The 15849-nt window shown below is 41.0% G+C and overlaps 2 protein-coding genes across 2 annotated transcripts; both read right to left on the reverse strand.

The window, feature by feature from the left end:
* Positions 1 to 1574: 1574 nt before the first annotated feature.
* LOC124388564 (sesquipedalian-1-like) lies at positions 1575 to 5982 on the reverse strand. Its single transcript, XM_046853335.1, is given in 5 exon segments — positions 1575 to 2585; positions 4265 to 4548; positions 4550 to 4581; positions 5467 to 5595; positions 5904 to 5982. Coding segments are annotated over 4 exon segments (762 nt in total). The 5' UTR covers positions 5545 to 5595; positions 5904 to 5982; the 3' UTR covers positions 1575 to 2217.
* Positions 5983 to 10571: 4589 nt separating this feature from the next.
* Positions 10572 to 15630, reverse strand: LOC124388560 (zinc finger protein 239-like). Its single transcript, XM_046853328.1, has 3 exons — positions 15289 to 15630; positions 11618 to 11817; positions 10572 to 11524 (listed from the first exon to the last, which is right to left on the reverse strand). The coding sequence occupies exons 1-3, from the start codon at positions 15321 to 15323 to the stop codon at positions 10713 to 10715; spliced, it is 1047 nt and encodes a 348-aa protein (XP_046709284.1). The 5' UTR covers positions 15324 to 15630; the 3' UTR covers positions 10572 to 10712.
* Positions 15631 to 15849: the final 219 nt, after the last annotated feature.

The following is a 15849-nucleotide window of genomic DNA, read 5'->3' on the forward strand; positions in this document are numbered from 1 at the left end:
ACTTGATAGACTCACCATAATAAAACCCTGAGGAGGAAGTTACACAAACCGGAAAATATAAAGGACGTTTTTCGTGTTGTGCATGGAGAAGTGGACCAAGTGGTCATCTGCCGAAACATTAAAACCACCTGTCTAATTTTGTTTAGGTACCTGCCAAAAACGGCTCCTGTACTCCATAAGAAGGTGTGCTAAGGTATCTGGCACCAAGACACTAACAGCAGTGAGGTGGGCCTTTTATGACTTTGTCAAGCATGTCCCACACATGCAGACTGAGACGTGGGGAATTTGAAGACAGAGGCAACACTGTGAACTTTCCCTGTCATGTCCGTCAAACCACTGGACAATTGCTGTAGTGTGGATGTGGAGCGATACTGCTAAAAGAAGACTCCATTGCCCCTGTTAGGGCAATACGGTAACCATGATGGGGTGTAACTGCAGGGTTGTGGGATGGACGAGCCTCTAGCAGCCATGAATCTGTCCCTGGTTCATTAGTTGTCCTTCCTTGGAGCAATAGATACTAACTACTGTTAACAAGGAACACCAAACAAGACCTGCAGTTTTGGAGATTTTCTGGCCAAGTTGTCTAGACGTTACAATTCGGTGCTCCTCCGAATCACTAATCAATAATCTTGTCCTTTTTTTCCTTTTTCCAACACTTAAACTTCAAGTGGGAGCTCAGTATTTAAAGTGCAGGGCTGCTACTCAGAAGGGTTCAAGCCCTGAAATCGCCACGCTGCCACCCTTGGGCCCTTAACCTTCTGTGCTCCAGGGGTGCTGTATCATCTCTGACCCCATGTTCTGAACAAGTTGGGAAATGCAAAGAAAATAATTTCACTGTGCTGTAATGTATATGTAACAAAAAAGGCTATTTTATTCTATTCTATAAGAACCCCTGGTGGTCTAGTGGTTAAGATGCAGCGCTCTCACCGCTGCGACCCGGGTTCGATTCCCGGTCAGGGAACCATCCCCAGCCACTCTCAGTGCTGGTCCCAAGCCCGGATAAATTGGGGAGGGTTGCGTTAGGAAGGGCATCCAGCGTAAAACATGTGCCAAATCAAAACATGCGGAGGATCCGCTGTGGCGACCCCTAACGGGAGAAGCCGAAAGAAAGTTATTCTATTCTATAAGAACTGGCTGTTATAGGAGTGACCCCGGATACTAATCTTACAGTCGAACATTCACGTGTTATAAATGAGGATCGTGCCATTCTGGTTATATGGGGTTGCTCAATGTCTGATTTCACACAGCAATACTGGTTTTCCCCCAATAAGTTAATATACATCCTACGCTGTAACCCCATGACAGATTTAAGATTTACTTTCCATGAACTGTGACCTACAAAGGGGGATATTGTGCGATGTTGCACTGTACTTAGAGCGTCCCCACAGGCATTTTAGCTGATTTCATTTGCTGGCACGTAAAACGCAAATCCTGTATGTAGCGTGGCCTTTCTGCAGTTATTACTTTTATTTTTGCTTTATTCTTCTATATCTTTGTGATATTTTGAACATTGTGGCCTTTTCACTTTCTGCCTAATTTACCCCACCCCTTGACACATGCCACTGCAACAATAATCAATGTTCTTCATTTCACATATTCGATTTTTTATTTTTTTACACACTTTTGAACCTTTCTTTTAACAAAGGGTGCCAATAATTACTGCATCACCTAAGAAACAGTTACCACAAACAATCTATGAAACAGTTTTGTGAAATAAAGAAAATGAACAATAATTTTGCAAAGGATTTGTTTATCAAACCTAATCTAGAAAACAAATAATACATTAAATCACAGCATTAAATTAAAAATAAAATCTCCAAATCAGTGTTTCAAGCTACATAAAAAAAAAAAAAATTACAAAATTAACTGTGAATAAAAAAATTAAACATTTTTATCAGAAAATAGAATGAAAAAAATGTATTTGTTGTAATAAGAGGTTGTAAATAAAAGCATTCAATAGTTCAAATAAAATTTGTGCAAATCAACAGTCATATCTCGTAAAATATTACAAAAATAAATGGCGTAAAAGAATGTTTTAACATTCGATCAGCTACGTTTTAAGGTAACAATAGAGTACCGTGTGGCAAATGTTTTTTTTACAATTTTGGTGGTACATCACACCTCCAAACCCTGACGTTCTACACATTCGTTACCGTTTAGACATTTGGAAGGTGAAACGAGTGCAACAGACAATTCATTTGTGTCTTTTTTTTATTTTTACCCCAAGTCGATAAGATTTCCTTCAGCCTGTGCAGACTTTTCCGTTCTCTTCTTCTGCCACTCGGCCACCAGCTGCCTGACTTCCTGTCCGAAAAGCTCGTGCAGTTGGTGGAAGTCCTGCAGAGGCTCTTGGCACTCCGTGACGCACGGCGCCGGCCCAGGGTGGTGGTGGCGCTTGGGCCAAAGTTTCGGGGAGCGTTTGGCGGCTTGCTTGCAGCCCGCGGACGGGGCTTGAAGCGCCTGGTTTTCGTTCGGCGTGTAAAAGACGGAGTTTGCCCCTGGGCATTTGGGTTTCTGCGAATGACGCATCCTTTCCTTTACGAAAATCCCTTCGACCGGGTCAACTCCGGCGTTTCTCGCAGCCTCTGGGAAAAGATCGAGTGAACAAGATGATGGAAAAACACTGCCATGTATGCGATGTGACGTTTAGTCAGACGGTTAGTTTACCACTTCCTAGTTCTGTGCTGCTCATCTCTTTTGTATCACGCTGTGACTTGCTAAAGAATTTCACAACTCGCCCTACAATCATAGTTTCTCAGCCTGTGTGTGGTAAATCCGACGTTTCTGGTTAAAAATATGAGTCAGAAGGGCATGATAATGAAGCGTGAGGCCTTTAGACAACTTCTCTAAAAAAATTCAAATATGCTGATTGAGGTAGAGAAAAAGCCAATCTATTTCTGCTTTACCCTCCAACATCCACCAAGGCGATGTTACTCCTACCATGGCCAAAACTGTACCTCACACAAGGGCTATGAAACTCGCAGAGACACCCCGACGCTAATGCGCTTTCGACAACAAAAACCTACCTCGCCTCACTTTTTTTTTGCAAAAGGCTTTTCTTTTGACTGACCCATAAAAACATTTCAAATGCATACACTACATGGACAAAGGTTTGCGGACCCCTGACCGTACGACTGGTTTGTGATTTCTGAACATTTGGTCCCCCCGTTTTCCCTTAAATTAAATTCCACTCTTGTGGGAAGATGTTCCACTCGATTCTACAAGGTGAAATTCTGGACAATTCCGCATAACAAGAACTTTAATTATAAAATTGTATATATATATATATATATATATATATATATATATATATATATATATATATATATATATATATATATATATAAAAAAAAAAAACCCCACACACATTTATAGAAACTACTGTTATTCCCAAATAGGCTCTAAAAAAATGTCAACTATTTACTTCAACTTTTTCATTTATTTTGTTTACTCAATTTAAATCAGGGGTTATTTAATCGATTACTCAATTTTATCAATAAAAAAAAATATATATATTATTTATTCAATTTTATTTCTATACTTTACAAAACTATACACTTACTATAACATTACAAAAAATGTAAAATTGGGCTGTGAACCGCAATAACAATAGACTCCGCCCAAGATATCAAATGTCATTCATTCAAGGATTCGAAAAGTGATCCGTTTTCTACTAATCCGTAGAAATGTGAAAAACAGCTAAAACCGTTCGGCGTCCACGCTTTCGTTTTCTTTCTTTCTTCTATAGTTATGTTCATGGCAAAAGTTTGGTTTTGTTATACAGTTAGATTCTTTTTCTAAAATAATAGCATGTTTGTTTCGAGTGTCCCATCCGGCATCGTGTGTAGCTAATTTCATCCCAGCGATTGTTAAAATTAGAAATACATCAGGATTAATTTTGTGTAGTTTGTTATTGAGACTATCGTTTTTAACCATTTCGGAAAAAAAAATGTCTCGAACGAAACCTGCAGTTTATTTACATTTCTGGCTTTTTGAAACGTCGGGCCAATGCAAAAAAAAATGAATAAAAAATAAATGCACTTTTGTTTTTTTACGAACACTTTCGTTTTCACATGTGGTCCACACAAAAAAAAAATAGCATTTTTGAATTTGCAGAGCGGTTTCAAAAAAGCTACGTGGACGGAATACCAAAAACAAAAACGTGTTAGCGTGGACAGACAATGTTTTTTGGAAGGAAAAGGTCAAGTAAACAATCCAATCTAACTAAACCATGCAGGAAGAACAGGACACACAGATGCCTCACCGACGTATTGCTGGCGTAGGTCTTGCACGAGGAGGTCGAGGAAGCTGTGGTGGGCCGAGTGGAGGGCCTTGACCCAGCTCTCCTGACTCGCCTGGTCCTCTGCTGAGAACTTGTACGTGCGCAGGCCTTCCGTGTCCTCTGCGGCTCCGTAGAAGGACAAGGAGAAGGCGAAGTGCTCGTCTGAGTCGCACAGCTGCACGGTGCAGCGCTCCAGCACGATCACCCCCAGAACATCTCGCTCGCTCCGGCGCTCCCGATAGAACAGCAGATTTCCCTTCAGAGAACCAACGCTTCTGGTAGGACGTGTTCACTTCCCCCTTCAGCAAAATATTTATTAGGTATTTCTTTTTTTTAAAGGCCACGAGTTACAAAACAGCAAACAATCCACCACATGACTAGAGTTTCCACAGAACGTTCACAGAGGTGCTTCAGATGATTTGAATGTGCGCCCGAAATGAAAACGAAAAATGGCATCGTGTAGTAAACAAAAAATGTGTTAAAACGACCCTGAATACTTTCGAATAATGGCCACACCTTGTGTTGGCTCAAACAAATCTCTTCTTCTGGTTGATCTTCCAAAGTAATGGTTTCTTTGCCTCAACTCGACTCACGTGGTCTCCTCTGAACAGTCGGTGTGGAAGCATTTATGGAAAAAGGTGGTTTCTGAGGCTGTTTATTCTAATAAACTTTTCTTCTGCAGCAGAGGTAGCTTCAGAGGGCCTCATGTGAGCCTGATTCACCATAGAGCTTGATGGATTTGGAGACTGTAATTGAGGATTCATTTAAAGCTTTGGAGAGTTTTTGGATGCTATGGTGAATCAGGCTCTACCATGAGGACCTCCAAAGCTACCTCTGCTGCAGAGGATAAGTTTACCCCTGTAAAGCTGCGTTTTGACTAGCTCCGTGAAGATATGTTGTACATGGGATTGAGCGGAAGATTTCCCGACGTGGAGCCCTGACCTCAATCCTATTGAACATGAATGAACCAAATCACTGACCACACCCCAGACCTCCTCACCTCACCCGGCTTTACTCACACCCTCGTAACTGAACAGGCACAAATCTCGCCAAAATCTAGTGGAACGTCTTCCCAGGAGAGTGGAGGTTATTATGAGAGCAGAAAAAAAATCCCATACCAATCTCATGGTCAGGTGTCCACAAACTTTTGGCAAATATAATAATAGTGTGTAGAATCTTCCTACCTTTTTGTACAGGTATCCCTCTTTATCAGGTTCACCACTGGACAGGTAGTGGTGCAGGATTTTGCCATGGAGCTTCATCACGGGGTCGCATCAAGGTCACATCAGAACATCTGGCCTTGTTTTGGTCTGCTACAGCCCGAGAGAGCCACAACAAACAAACAAACATGAAGAATCACACAAGTGCCTTGACGCATGACAGGTTTCTAAAACACACACATGCACGAGCACGACGCATGCGTAGGTATATGCAAATATATATGCGCGGGCGCGAGCACCAACAAAACACAAAGCATTAACAAGTCATTCCTGCAAGCGCTCGCGGCGTTTCTCGCACTTTCCGATTTTAAATTTTTTGTACGTGACGTTTTCGGAAAAAAAAAATAAATACAAACAAATAAATAAATAAACAAAAAGCAGCCCGCGTGAACGTGACTTACTGAGCAGCTCAGGCTTCGGCGTCGAAACTCTCACTTCCTTAAACTCGCGCTCGCGCGCTCCCGCGCTCCGTACTGTCCGGCCAACCCCCGCGCGCGCGCGCGCCTACAACGACCGCATCAATGTATCGTTCCGCAGAATCGCCAAATCACGGAGCTTCGATATATTCGATATATTTAAGTGGCGTACTGGAGGCTATATCCAGTATATTTAAGGTAAACTTATACTTTTATATTATATATATATATATATATATTGGTGTTTAAATAAACACGCTTTGGTACGAATCAAAGGCAATGTCATATCAGACAGAAGGTTGGAGATTCTGTCCAATCGGATTCACATGTTCGCCAGGGTCAAAGGTAAGACCTTCAAAAGCAGCTGTGACTTTAACCAATCAGATTGCGGTTTCCACTAGAAGGCGTCCAGTATAACGTCGGACAAGCTCAAATATATCCGTGTGGCTTTGATAGCTGTTTCTGAAATTCATTCGGCTGTAAATGATTTAGTCTCAGATATGCTTGGAAGGACATTTACAAGGCAGATTTTCCAAGAAAAGCTGGACAGTCGTGAGAAAATAATAATATAATACACAGAAAATAATTTAATGAGGTTAATATCAATGCTGATGTATGCAGCTGTGGCTACAGTGAAAGGAGAACTGTTCTCTATAATATTAATGGTTTCTATAGCCGTGGCGTCGGCATGCCACCGTGATAATCATGGCTGAATTGCAAAGGCTTTTTTATAATATCATAACCCACCTTTTGCAAATAACCACAAGGCAATCGAGAGGATCTATAGTTACACTCACCTGCTCATGTCTTTGTTACCTTCTGGCTCTTCCTTTTAGTTAGGCTGCCATAGCTACTCTTGCCCTCATTAGGGATAAAATTATAGGCACGAAAGCTGCTTTGAGACGTCTATTGGTGAAATTCGCTATACAAATACATTTCAGTTGTATTGCATTAAAATGTTACAAGAATTTACATCATTTTCAAGGCAGCTAATCAGCAGTGCAGAACACATAGGGCAAGTGCTTCACCTAAAATAGAACATGAAGAACTCTTTGAGGTGTGAAAAAAAAAAAACAAAAAAGAGAGAAGCATCTCAATACACGCCAGACAAAAGTAAAAGCGCTGCACAAGGCCCTTTTCAAAACATTTAGCAGTTTGTTTGTTTGTTTGTTTTTTTATAGGATTTGACAAAACCATTCCAAAATGTTGTTCTTGCATTTCTGAAGCCAATCATTTGTCGAATTTGTGCTTTTTTTTTTGTACAAAAATTCATTCGGATTTAGCATTGGCACATAATTCCCTCGTGATCTTGACTACAGATCTGTTCCTGAAAGGGCGATAAAATCCATAATGCGAAGCTGCCACCACAATGCTTCACCATATGTGTAGTGTTCTTTGGAGTTATTTTTGTCTTGTTTTTGCAACAAACATCCACCTCTATTAAGAGGTCCGATGTGGCGCCCCGTATTCTCCACCTCCACCATGTTCTCCTCTACTTTTATTCATTCAGTATTTTGGCAATTGATCGAATCCCATCCTTAGTAAGATCCTGGTTAGGGTTTGCAAGGGGAGAATTTGAATATGATGTCGAGAGAATCCTACAAAATCAGCTGTTTGAATGCGAGCGCAATCACATATTACCTCCCGTTATCTGAGGTCTCACCACCAGATTACTGCGAGTTCTTTCTTTTTCTTTCAAACTTTTCTAGATGACACACCACAAAACCCTGCAGTTTTAACAGCTGGTGTGTGAACTTTGTCTATTCACTGTATGTAACGCCTCTGCCAACAGTTTCAGGAAGTGGCGTGTCCAAATTGATCTAATCTCTAACCATTATTGTGAGGACTCATCACGGAAATAAAATACAGACTTTGGAAAGCTCAGACGTGGCTGATGTCCAAAGGTGGGTTAGATAACAAGAAGACGTTCAACATTTATGGCATTTGGCAGATGCCCATATTATAGAAAGCATTCTGACTCAGTGCATCTCAGTTTGTTGGGTAAAGGCTCCCAACGGGGACTGTAAAGCCCTGTAGACGGCCTAGTGCACTTAGCAGAATGAATCTCAGGGTCTGCTCTTCCCTCTCAGCAGATCATCCATCTCCATACCCCCTGTCCTCTACATCTGCCTCTTTCAAACCAACTACCTGCATGTCTTCCCTCACCACATCCATAATCCTTCTCCTTGGTCTTCCTCTTTTCCTCCTTCCTGGTGGCTCCATCCTCAGCATTCTCCTACTGATATCCCCCATGTCCCTCCTCTGCACATGTCCAAACCATCTCACCTCGCCTCCCTCACCTTGTCTCCAAAACGCCCTACATGCGCTGTCCCTCTAATAAACTTAATTCAAATCCTGTCCATCTTCATCTAACACCAACCATCAAATTGCTTAAATTGTGACATAAGTCCAATCCCAGAGCAGTGGTTCTTAAACTACTTCTGCCATTCCGCCTCTTTAGAGGGGGGAAGGGGTGGATTTTCAAGTCCCACCTGTCCTCCATTAGCCCAAAAAATGGTAATAAAATAATTCTAGCTTTAAAAAATTTATTGAAATATCACATAGCATCAAGTTCATAGGGAAAACAAAAGTGTAGTTGTGTTATCAATTTGCCTTTCTGTCACTTTGCAATCTGCGCCCAAAAAAAGAGCAATTGCATTGGACAGAAAAACAACAAACAAGTTAAAAACAAAATGAACACCATTTCAGCTCGTGCTTTGTGTCTATGTTAACGTGTGCTGATTAGTCTGCTGCAGTCAACTTGCTAACGGCAAACCGTTATTCTCGCATAAACCTTTTTCCTTCCGGTACCCTAAATGTTGTTTCAATTTACTTGCATTAATGACCTAATTGTTTGTTTGGGTTGCTTTTAGTGTATTAACTTTTTTAAAGAGAAAATCATTAACGAAGAACAAAAAATAATGATATTAATCCTGCTGTTTATTGCGCCCCGCCTGTCATGTCTTTATTCCCCACTAGTGGGCCGCACCGCACACTTTGAGAACGACGTGTTTGAGATTTTCAATTCGATCAATGTGCCTTAATGTGGACAAAAGGTTGTAGACCCTTAACAATCACACCTGCATGTGCTTGGTGAACCTACCGCTAGATTTCAGGACTTTTGTATACAAGAACATCACTGACAACAGGTATTGACGTTGAATGAGTTTTGGGTTTCAGTTGGTGTTCCGACTAAAATAAGGAGTAAAGGGAAGGTTAGTGGTTAAAGCATTGAACTTCTGCTCTTGAGGGTTAAGGCCCTTAACCCTCAACTGCTCCGTCATTTTGGATAAGGGTGTTTGTTCTTCCACTCGGACCTTCACACAACATGTCTCCATGAATGTGCACTGGGAACCAGTCGTGCTAGAATGTTGTTCAGGCCTCTTAGTTCCTGTAAAGGAACATTTCAATGCTACATTATATAATGACATTCTGTACAACAGTGTGCTTCTAACTTCATGGTAACAGCTTAAGGAACTCCGAAAAATGGCTGTTATGGTCAGGTGCACACCAACTTTTGTTCATTAAGCCTTGTTCATTATGGGGAAAAAACATTAGCGTCACTATAACATGCGCATTTATACAATCATTTTAATTTTTTCTTATTCACGCAAAATAAGTAAAAGAAAGATAATGACAGAAACGTTTCCGGCGTGAGATCACTAAGGAAGCATCTGTCCATGTTGTCCATCTGTGGCTAAAACGGGGATCTGAATGTTTAGCAGTGTACTTATCAATAATCGCATCATTTCAGAAGAAAAAATGGGACTTTGTTACACAGTAAAACTCAATACTTTATTAATTTCAGGTTTCTAAAAGGTGGCCCAGGGAGATGGAAAATTTCGAGGAGTTGGCAACCCGGGGGCGTCTGCAATCTTTTAGCTCGTTTACAACCAACTGCCATTAGTTGTAATAGATGCCGAAATTTCCATTGTGCAGCACTCACCCGTTCACCATTCTTATAAAAGGCTTTTACATGAACACTCGATGCGTACCATTCCACCGCTCCGTTATACAAGGTGGTATTAAAAAGTTGAGAGACTAGTTTCGTAACACATCAACAGATGGCAGCACGAGGCTGCACGCACAGTCACAGGGAGCACCGACCTTCATAAGTCAGTTTGGCAAAAGACATCATCCTGTGTACATCGGGAGCTGTGCAAATCTGACCACGAGCTCACAACATGATCTCGCTTTCGCACCCTCCCTACTCGCAAGATTTGGCTCCTGCGGACTTCGCCCTCTTCCCGAAGATGGAGATCCAGCTCACCGTTTTGACACCATTAGGGAGATCCAGAGCAAATCGCAGAAGGTGCTTGACACGCTTTGAAAAGAAGAATTCCAGGACACATTTCAGAAAAACGCTGGGAGCGCTGTATTGCTGTGCAGGGGCACTATTTTGAAGGTGATTGTGTGTAAACGTAGATAAATTAAGTACTTTCTTGTAAACAGAGCTAGTCATGAAACTTTGTAATACCACCGCGTAACTAATGGCAAGGGGTTCTAAACGAGGTTGCCCTAGTTCCAAACAACTGCCGACGCCCCAAGGTCGCCAACACCTAGGCTCCAGTTTCAGACCATGTATTTTTCTGGTTTGTGGTCTGTTCCCCCAATCGTAGAGGCATCTCATGAGAAATATGATTAACCATGGAGTGTTGTAACGATGCAGCTTTATTACAATACCAGATTATCTTCTTTTTTTTGAATAATTACTTGACCAGCACCTGAGAACTAGAACTTCAGACCTTTTCCTTCAGTTCTCTACATTCTTCCAACATATAGTACATCATGCCCTCAAATGGCCAATCCATGAGTATCTCTCCACAAGTTCTGGCTACGCAGTCGTTCTCCTATGTGGATTTTCTGATGCCGCTTAAGGTTCTCGCCCCTGCTGAAGCTCTTCCCGCACTGGACGCAGGCGTAGGGCTTCTCTCCAGTGTGGACCCTTTTGTGCTTCTTGAGGTCTCCTGTTTGGCTAAAGCAGCGGCCGCACACCATACAGCGATACGGTTTCTCCCCGGTGTGACATCTCTGATGTATCCGAAGGTTCCCGACGCGGCTGAAGGTCTTACCGCAGACTTGACACACGTGGTGCTCTTCGTCTCGTGGAATAGGCAGCGGTCTTTCAAGTCCTTGCAAGCTAGACACTGCGCTCCAAGTGTTCCCTACGCACCTTCCGAGTGCACCGATGTTTGACTGGACACTGGCACTCGAGCTCTTGTTATCCTGCCTGGTTGCCTGGTCTTTCAGGTCCTCCCCCATTGTAACCACAACTTGAGCAATCTGCAACTGCTGCTGCTGTTGAAAACATTCAGACACAACAGGTTCGGTTTTAATGTCCATTTGTGATGAGGGATCAGGGAAAGTACCACTTTCTGTTCCATTAATGGCATGGTCTGAATCTGAGCTGTTGACCTGCTCGGTTCTGGGCTTACTTGGGTCAGGCAGTGTAAATGCAACTTGAAGGTCACACACCGCCTCTGGTTCTGCATCTACTTTAACAACTGAATCCTGTTTTAAACAAGAGACGTGTCCAGTTTTGGGTGTCTGCTGAGGCTCGACGGGGGGCCGGTTGATGGACAATGAGATGGGCGCGAGTCTCGACGCTGCAAAGTTAAAGGGGTAAAAAAACGAAAGAAATTTGACATTTATATCCAAAATCACATTGAGTAAGAAGGTTCAAAAAACACGACACTTACCTTCTCGCTCTTTCTCCAGTTTCTTTAGGGTTTCCTGTAATTTTAGGCGCAGCCTCTCGTTCTCCCTTTGCGTCCGAGCCGCCTTCTCCTGATACTCAGACACCGTCTCCCTCACGGCCTCCAGCACCTCCTGCACCGCCGCCGTCAGCAGCTTCACCACACGGCAATTCAGTCGCTCCAATTTGGACACGTTACCACTCCTTTAATGAAATGAAAAAAAAAAGATTAGTCGGCTCCTGAATAGTTCCATGATGAGTGGGGGAACAATGCCACCACAAAGAGTCCCCGGTTATATCCTGAGGTCTGGAGGTCGACCGATTCATCGGTTTTGCCGATTAATTGGCACCGATAGTTGATTTCTGAAACTATAATATATCGGCAAAAATCATTCACAATGGTTTTTCCGGGTTACTGGAGCAGCAGACAAGGTCCACTGTGATAATACAGTACGTAAACAACCTCTAGAGTCAAATCACTAATGCAACACACTGTTTGTTGAAGTAACTACTAATTTCAGCACTCTTTTTCATGGAGTGTTAGGTTCGTTTTATACAGTATCCATTTAAAAACGTGGGTTTCCTCAGAAATCTCTGGTATCCTCCCACCTCACAAAAACACATGTCTACATTTACCTTTATGCCATTTGGCAGATGCCCTTATCCAGATCAACTTACAAAAGTGCCTCGAAGCATAGATCAAGCAATACATTCTAATGCTTTTTCATTAGGATGCAGACGAAGAATACAAAAAAGTCTGCTAGGAGAAAAATTGTTAGTACCAGGACAGAGAAGAGTTTTGAAACCGAGCAATGGTGAAGGATGGAGGAAGCATGGTGCAGTAAAAGGGTGATGGTCTGTTTCTGGCTTTGTAGGCATTCATAGGCAAGCGATGTCATATGTAAATCTGATGTGGCAGCTACAGGAAGCAGGAAGTAGATGATTTGTGACAGTGGGGTGGTGTAGGAGAACCTAGGAAGGACGAAAACAAGCCGTGCTGCCGCATTCTGGATCAGTTGCATTGCAAGGTCTTTCATAGGCAGACCTGCCAGGAGTGACTTCGTTTTGTCCAGTCTTGAGATGACGAGGGACTGAACAAGCGCCTCAGTGACCTGAGCTTTCTCTTAAAAAACCCAGTTATGGACCAGCAGTCCAAGTAGTTTTCGGGACTCAGACACAGTCTTAGTGCTTAGGTCTAGGCAGTGGTGGATGAAATACAAAAACCATGTACTTGAGTAGCAGTCGGTAAAATTAATAATCCAGTAAAAGTGTCCCTTTAGGTTAGAAAGACTTGAATGTGACTCTCAGCACACTGATCTATTAATAGAATGATATTAATAAGTCAAACACAGATTGATTCCTATTACAATAATCATGAGCCCAACACCTTCTTTCCATCTACTTGGAAAAAAAAAAGGGCAGTCTTATATCCCAGGTCTCCCCCATGCCCCCAGGCTCTCCCCAGGCTTGATTCAAACGTATTGTTCCCAATTTCTAATAACACTGTGGTCTAACCAATAAATCTACCCATCACCTTCACTTCAAATGACTAACCCATATTCAGCATCGCTCAAAATTAGAGGCCGGATTTTTGCCATTTTTTTGTGCGTGTAGGTTCTGCGCTTGCTTGGGGGAACATAACTCTCTTATACCAGCAGGTGGCAGTAGTCTGTATTCGGCATCCGAACAGTGAAACCGGAAAAGCTGGAACTGTAAATGTATAAAGAAAGCAGCGTTTAAACCTGTTGCGATCATTACTAATAAATTTGTGTAGCTTTTTTCAGTCATGTCTGCTAAGTTGCAAAAGACAAGATCAAGAATGACAATGAGCGTGTTCTGTATTTTTTTTTCCGTGTGCTTATTCGCTAAGGTAATTAGCCAATCAGGTGTAGTTAAGGCTAGTCCAAATGACTTATCACTATTTAGCATCGCACCAAATTGTTAATTAATGATCACAATCTCTCCAAAATACCAATCCCTATTCAGTGTAGCTCCAAAAAACCAATCCCAGTCCACTACCACTTCAAACCATTAATCACTGGTCACTATAGGTCCAAAAGATCAATCTCTGATCACCCTTGTTCTAAACCATCAATCATTGATCATCATCTCTCCAAATGACCAATCACTATTCATCATCACTCCAAATAACCAATCACTGATTGCTATCATGCCAAATTACCAAACAATATTTATCGTTTCTCCAAATAACCAATCACTGATCCCCATCCCTCCAAAACACCAATCACTATCACTCCAAACAAGCAATCACTATTTACCATCGTTCCAAATAACCAATCACAATCGCTCCAAACAACCAATCACTATCGCTCCAAACAACCAATCACTATTCATCATCTCTTCAAACAACCAATCACTATTCATCATCTCTTCAAACAACCAATCATTATTTACCATCGCTCCAAACAACCAATCGTTTTACACTGTCGCTCCAAACAACCAATCATTATTCACCATCGCTCCAAACAACCAATCGTTTTTCACCGTCGCTCCAAACAACCAATCACTATTCACCATCGCTCCAAACCACTATTCACTTCCGCCCCAAACAACCAATCACTATCGCCATCCCTCCAAAAGATCTGATAACCATCGCTCTAAACCACCAATCACTGATCATCATCTCTCCAAATGACCTAAACAAATTATTACGAACAGTTTAGATATTTTAAAACAATTTAAAATAAAATGTCTGCTTCAATAATATATTAAAATAATATTTTATAATATTTTATACAAATAAAATATATAAAAATAAAATAGAATAAATATAAAAAAAATCTATATAAATGTTTTATTATATAGATTACATTTTGTAATTGATTAAATTGGCACAAATTCAATTGATTAAAAAAAAAAAAATTTTTAGTAAATATTTGACATTTGTTAAACCCCGCTTTGGTAATACAGATGTGTATATAAGTGTGTGTTTGTTTGACATTTAATATTTAATTTTCTAAAAATATGATCTACTTATTACAGCATACTATAACAAATGTCTCCTTTCCTTCCATCCTTCATTCATCCTTTATCCTTTACTCCCTCGATATGTGGAATTGTCAGGATTTTCTCCTTTTAAAAGCTAAGAAACGCTAAAACCCGGAAGTAGCCGCAACTTTTATGTCCAACTACAAATCGTATTTTCGACGTAGCCACAGTGACACTGCGCTAACTTTAGTTTCTTTTTATACAACTGCCGTTGTTGGGCATGTTTTAAAAATAAATACATTTAAAAAACTGAAATTGTGCTGAAATCTGAGGTAAACGAACTCGCGGACCACCGTTTTGGAGGGAACTCAGATTAGAATTTTACCACCCCTACAATTTTCTATCGCTAAATCACCAATCACTATTCACCAGCCACTCGAAATGACCAATCACTGACCACATCTCTCATGATGTCCATGATGTCATCAGGCGACTTTTTAGCTACCAGCAACAGTCCATCCCTGACAATTGGGTTTATATGCAGGAGAATGCTAGTAAATACCCCCCCCCCCCTAACAAAAAAATAAAAATAAATAAATAAAATAGAATAAATAAATAAATAAATAAATAAATAAATAAATAAATAACTGAACCAGGAAGTGAAATGTAATCATTCACATGGTATGAAGAAACTAAACAAACAAAACAAACGAATTACAACGTTACCGTGACAGGCTGGTAGCCGACACCGCCGTTGCCATGGCAACCGCTTTGATCTTTCCCCCCCTCTAAATAAAAAATCGCAGATACCCTGTTACAGTAACAAACACGGAAGCAACTAATGACTGATGATGAGTGACGACACTTTGCGACAATGACGACTATAAGTGCCGTGTTTTTTTTACGTTTAATTAAGAACTTAATAAATATATAAATATACGACTCGGATATATTCCCTAGAAGTTATAAACAATTAATAACTCATGAGTATTTGTTCCTGTTTCTGTCGCTGGTATCAGTCACACTGGCCTCCCAGGCACAGATGCTACCGAGCTGGACTTTACTTCCGGTATCGTTGGAGGTTTCAAAATAATAGTCTCAAGTTATTTGTTTATTTTTTTTTATCAAAGTGTTCCAGAAGGGCACTGGAAATTTCAAAACATATCAAATCATATTGTAAATTGATTGATTACATTTTTATTTATTTAAATTAAGGTAAATAATAAAATCATTTACTTACACTGTGAGACGATTTTTTTTTTTTTAACAATAAGGCATCAGTTGTTT

Source organism: Silurus meridionalis, chromosome 7 (genome assembly GCF_014805685.1).
Source record: "Silurus meridionalis isolate SWU-2019-XX chromosome 7, ASM1480568v1, whole genome shotgun sequence".
Taxonomy (NCBI): Eukaryota; Metazoa; Chordata; class Actinopteri; order Siluriformes; family Siluridae; genus Silurus; species Silurus meridionalis.